At 38.8% G+C, this 5,693-nt stretch overlaps 1 protein-coding gene across 1 annotated transcript; it reads left to right on the top strand.

Moving 5' to 3' along the window:
• The first annotated feature begins 927 nt into the window (after positions 1-927).
• On the top strand, positions 928-5,496 carry LOC139401491 (integrin alpha-4-like). The gene is made up of 5 exons (XM_071145703.1): positions 928-1,239; positions 1,584-1,699; positions 1,986-2,080; positions 4,842-4,971; positions 5,240-5,496. The coding sequence occupies exons 1-5, from the start codon at positions 1,058-1,060 to the stop codon at positions 5,494-5,496; spliced, it is 780 nt and encodes a 259-aa protein (XP_071001804.1). The 5' UTR covers positions 928-1,057.
• Positions 5,497-5,693: the final 197 nt, after the last annotated feature.

Below are 5,693 nucleotides of genomic sequence, written 5' to 3'. Positions count from 1 at the left end.
CCTATAGGTTCAGGTTTTGCGGCCGGAGTCCGCACCTTGGGGGGGGGGTACTGTCACGCCCTGACCATAGTTTACTTTGTATTTTCTATGTTTTGATTGGTCAGGGTGTGATCTGAGTGGGTATTCTATGTTTCATGTCTTGTTTGTCTATTTCTATGTTCAGCCTGATATGGTTCTCAGTCAGAGGCAGGTGTTCGTCATTGTCTCTGATTGGGAACCATATTTAGGTAGCCTGGGTTTCACTGTGTGTTTGTGGGTGATTGTTCCTGTCTATGTGTTTTTCACCAGATAGGCTGTTTTAGGTTTTCGTTACGTTCATCACGTTCTTTATTTTGTAGCGTTTGCATTGATTCGTGTTTTACGTTTGTTCATTAAAACATGGATCGCAATCTACACGCTGCATTTTGGTCCGACTCTCCTTCTCACGAAGAAAACCGTTACAGTTAAAGACTGGGGAGCTTTTACGATAAAAAAAAGAAACAGAACGGAGCTGAGCACAGGCAAAATCCTAGAGGCAAACCTGGTTCAGGCTGTAACACAACAAAATGTGGAATAAGTCAAGGTGTGGATGAATACAGTACTTTCTGAAGGAACTGTATGTGTGTGGCTTTTATTCAAATGAAAATGTATTCCTCACGTGCACAGGATCCAGGGGATACATATCTCTCTCAGTTTTAATGGTGTGGATAGAAGGTTTCAGGGTGGGTTGGGGGGTTGGGCTCTATGTTTGATGAATTTGGGGAGCAGCATGCAAGCCATCCGCCAGAGGTTTAACTCACTTTGTGAAGTTTCACGTGACGGAATTTAGTCATGAGCCTAACGATGTGAGGTTGCGCACAGGCAGAACGACCGACGCATGAAGAAGCGCAACAGGAGTTGAGCGCGCCCAGTCTCTATTCAACTCTATCCAAATACAATTCTAAAGTTGGTATTGGGATGTACGACTTTTCTCTGTTTCCGTGGATTTGAATAAACTACGTTTTTATTTTATTTTGTTTTCATCTGCCTTCACTTGTAATCTCTTCGTGTTGTAAAAGTTGGTATTTGTTTTACAAAAATGGAGCGAAAAACGCCGGGCAATCTTTCTTGCTGTTGGAGCTTTCTTCTCGCGTACTTCTGGTGCTGTAATCTCACCGAGTGTTACAATTTGGATGTAGACCACCCCATTAGTTTCAGTGGACCAAATGGATCTTTATTTGGATATTCTGTATTGTTACACAAGAACCAGAAAAACACATGGTAAGTGAATCAAACATTGTGGTAGGCTTTTTTTAAAACCTCTATTCATACTGTAGAACAACATAGCTGAATAGGCTACACACATTTAGGCTATTAGTTGTTAAAGAATGAACAAAATGGGTATTCAGCTCCAAAATGTGTGAAAACTGTTAATTAGGGATTCTATAAACACAAGTACCCTTTGACACAACAAAACACCAGAAACTGCACATTACGAGTATCCATGTTGCCTTTTTTTGTTTTTCAGTGTGAAGGATTTGTTTGTTCGATATCCCACAGCTGGGGTATTGATGTGTATAAAACTGTAACGTTAGGGGTATTAATTTCCATATTGCCTGTTATAGGTTATTAGTCGGAGCTCCAGTTGCGAATTCATCTTCCTACCCAGCCGTAAAAAAACCAGGAGCAATTTATAAGTGCAGCATCTCGGACAAGAGAGAATGTCAACAAATATCAACAGGTTTGTAATATCGACTTTACCAAGAAAAAAATCTGTGTTGCTTCCAAGTTATTTGACCAAGGTGGTTTTGGGGATTTGTGCACTGACATTGACCCATTTCCATTGGATTATATGAAAGCACGCTGGTCAAATAACTAGAACCACTTCATGCTTAACATGGATGCCCCACAGATTGTTTTCGAAGGGTTTATAAGGCATTGTTAAAGGTCATTGCCACCTCTCAATTCACGTTCTCTCTCTCACTCGTTGGTGTGTGTGCTTGCATGTGTGTGTGTGTGTACTACAGGTGTGGACAGTTGTGGGAAGACATGCTTCTCTGAGAGTGACAACCAGTGGCTCGGAGTCAGCCTGTCCAGACAGCCTCGTGATGGCCATGTATTGGTATGTTAAGTCAATCAATAAATCAATCAAATGTATTTATAAAGCCCTTTTTTATATCAGCAGGTGTCATAAAGTTCTTTACAGTGATGGTCATGTATTGGCTATGTAGATTAGTCCCAGTAGGGGTAAACAAATGTTACAATCCCTTCTCAGATGGTCAGTATTGGTGTAAATTCCAGTGATACACAGTGTTTGTGCCCATTCCGAGACCGAAATCAAATAATGAGATGGGTACATCTTGTATTGGTGAACTTTGTTTAAGGCCAGGCACCACACCCTCATTGGGTATTTTATTTCCCTTAATCATATCACAATCAACTTTTGCCAGTTGAATGTAGGCACAAATATAATACTTTTTTTGTATTAAAACATTGATTAAATATTTTATTAAATAATGCAATTGAGGCAACATCTAAATATGCACATATTTGCATATTGCGGTTAAAAAACCAACATGTATCTAGGATACAAAAATGTACAACATATCAACAATTCCCTCTGAGCAAGTCTGGAGAATATGTCTAAGGATAACCAAACACAATTTGATGAATGCAGATGCTTCTGAAGCTGAACATTTTTTGTTGGCTTGTAAGAAGAATCTGACTTTCGGGAAATGGCAGTTGAAGACTAACGCCAAACAGCAAACGCCTATTTAGACCCAATCACCATCTCTTCAAAGTAAATGATTAAGTATAGGCCAGTTTGTAACAATCTCTATGAAATGGGCTTTTAGTGCAATTCAATGTAGTCAGCTTTGAAATGATTGATGTATGTCCATTTTAAAGTGGTTCAAATTCATTAAAATGTTGATGACAGCAGTATGATAAACTAAAGAAAATATATAGTACCAGTCAATAGTTTGGACACACCTACTCATTCCAGGGTTTTTCTTAAGTTTTCTATTTTCTACATTGAAGAATAATAGTGAAGACATCAAAACTTTGAAACAACACATTTAACACCAAAAAAGTGTTAAACAAATCAACATATATTTTATATTTGAGATTCAAAGTGGCTACCATTTGCCTTGAGGACAGCTTTGCACGCTCTTGGCATTCTCTCAACCGGCTTCATGAGGTAGTCACCTGGAATGCATTTCAATTAACAGATGTGCATTATTGAAAGTTAATTTGTGGAATTTCTTTCCTTCTTAATACGTTTGAGCCAATTAGTTGTGTTGTGACAAGGTAGGGGTGGTATACAGAACACAGCCCTATTTGGTAAAAAACCAAGTCCATATTATGGCAAGAACAGCTCAAAAAAAATAAGAGAATAGATAGTCCATTATTACTTTGACATTTTCTTCAAGTGCAGTCACAAAAAATATCAAGCGCTATGATGAAACAGGCTCTCATGAGGACCGCCTGTCTTACCTATGCTACAGAGTTCATTGGAGTTATCAGCCTCAGAAATTGTAGCACGAGTAAATGCTTCACAGAGTTCAAGTAACAGACACATCTCAACATCAACTGTTCGTAGGAGACTGTGTGCATGGTCGATTGGTTTAAAGAAACCACTACTAAAGGACACCAATTATAAGAAGACACTTGCTTGAACCAAGAAACACGAGCAATGGACATGAGACCGGTGGAAATCTGTCCTTTGGTCTGATGAGTCCAAATGTGAGATTTTTGCTTCCAACCGCTGTGTCTTTGTGAGATGCAGAGTTGGTGAATGGATGATCTCTGCATATGTGGTTCCCACCATGAAGCATGGAGGAGGAAGTGTGATGGTGTGGTGACACTGTCAGTGATGTATTTAGAATTCAAGGCATACTTATCCAGCATGACTACCACAGCATTCTGCAGCGATTCCATCTGGTTTGTGCTTAGTGGGACTATCATTTGTTTTTAAACAGGACAATGACCCAACACACCTCCAGGCTGTGTAAGGGCTATTTGACCAAGAAGGAGAGTGATGTAGTGCTGCATCAGATGACCTGGCTTCCACAATCAGCCGATCTCAACCCAATTGAGATGATTTGGGATGAGCTGGACCGCAGAGTGAAGGAAATGCAGCCAACAAGTGCTCAGCATATGTGGGAACTCCTTCAAGACTGTTGGAAAAGCATTCCAGGTGAAACTGGTTGAGAGAATGCCAAGTGTGTGCAAATATGTCATCAAGGCAAAGGGTGGCTACTTTGAAGAATCTAAAATCTAAAATATATTTTGATTTGTTTAACACTTTTTTGGTTACTACATAACATATGTGTTATTTCATGGTGTTGATGTGTTTACTATTATTCTACAATGTAGAAAATAGTAAAACATTATGAAAAATCCTTGAATGAGTAGATGTGTTCAAACTTTTGACTGGTACTGTATTTTTTCATGACGCTTTTTATTTTTTTTATGTTTATTTTTTGAAAATACTCATATTAATGGACCAAAGTGCCCAAAAAATCTCAGAATAGGTAGATGCAACATTTTTATTTCAGCCTGTAGTGCCTGGTCTTAAACAAGAAACAAGACTTGCATCCTTTGCAACCCTACCAGACATATCAAATGATCCCATATTACACTGATGTTCCTATTTTGAAGACCCACATCATTTACATATTTTGTGTTTAGCCTATACCCTGTTGTCATTTAACGTTATTTTGTAAACTAGCTGCTGCGCAGTGCTCTCCTCATTATGTCACTTGTTAGAATAAACACAAATGTACATATTTTGTGTGTAGACTATTCCATTGTTGTTACATTCCTCCTCTCAAATAGTTGCATTTCCTCCAACAACATCTGTGTTGCTTCTCCTTCCACAGGCATGTGGGCATCGTTGGAAGAACGTGTTCTATTCCAGGAAAGAAAACCAGAACAAGCTGCCTCATGGTGTCTGTTACAGATACGAGGCTGACCTCAAACAGTCTCAACCACTCATCCCATGCTACAAAGGTACACTGTTTTGCATTTTCAGGATATCTGATTCTTATTCATTAATGCATACCGTAGCAAAACGTTTTGCAACAGAAAAATGGAAATGTGGGTTATAAATCACATAAATCAGTCAATAACCGAGGCCGATTATCCAAATGTTTTTGTTCTCGCCATGTCTAACTCCAAGGCCACACCTGTAAGCAACCTGCACTGAGTCTGAGAGCTTGTTGACAGTAAGCTTGCTTTATTGGCCAAAATGAAAATGCATCTGCCACTCTTTCTCCAGATCACCAACGGAAGTTTGGTGAGGACTATGGATCATGCCAAGCAGGGATATCCAACTTTCTGACTGAGGTATCAGTTCCTCTACATATTCTATTTAATCCTATATTTTATGTATATGCTAGTAATGCACGTGTTCACATACACATACACATGTACATGTACATGTACACATACACAAGTCACAAACTTGAAATGCACACAACCCATGAAACTGGGAACATTCCCAGAACATTAGTTAAGATTCTCTTTAAGTTCTAGTTCCGTTTTTTTTGCTCTAAGATTAAGATGATAACATCCCCAAAACATTCAAACATTCTTCAGAAAATGTTTTAAATGAAATATTGGGATGTTTTCCTAACATTCACTAAAATGTTGTGCACAACATCTGAAACAACCACCACAGGACATTCCCCAAATGTTCTCATTAGGTTTCCAGGTAATGTAATAACACAATA

This window comes from Oncorhynchus clarkii, unplaced genomic scaffold (assembly GCF_045791955.1).
Source record: "Oncorhynchus clarkii lewisi isolate Uvic-CL-2024 unplaced genomic scaffold, UVic_Ocla_1.0 unplaced_contig_12289_pilon_pilon, whole genome shotgun sequence".
Taxonomy (NCBI): domain Eukaryota; kingdom Metazoa; phylum Chordata; class Actinopteri; order Salmoniformes; family Salmonidae; genus Oncorhynchus; species Oncorhynchus clarkii.
Note: the sequence above shows the minus strand (reverse complement) of the source record. Positions and strands in the feature narration are given on the sequence as shown.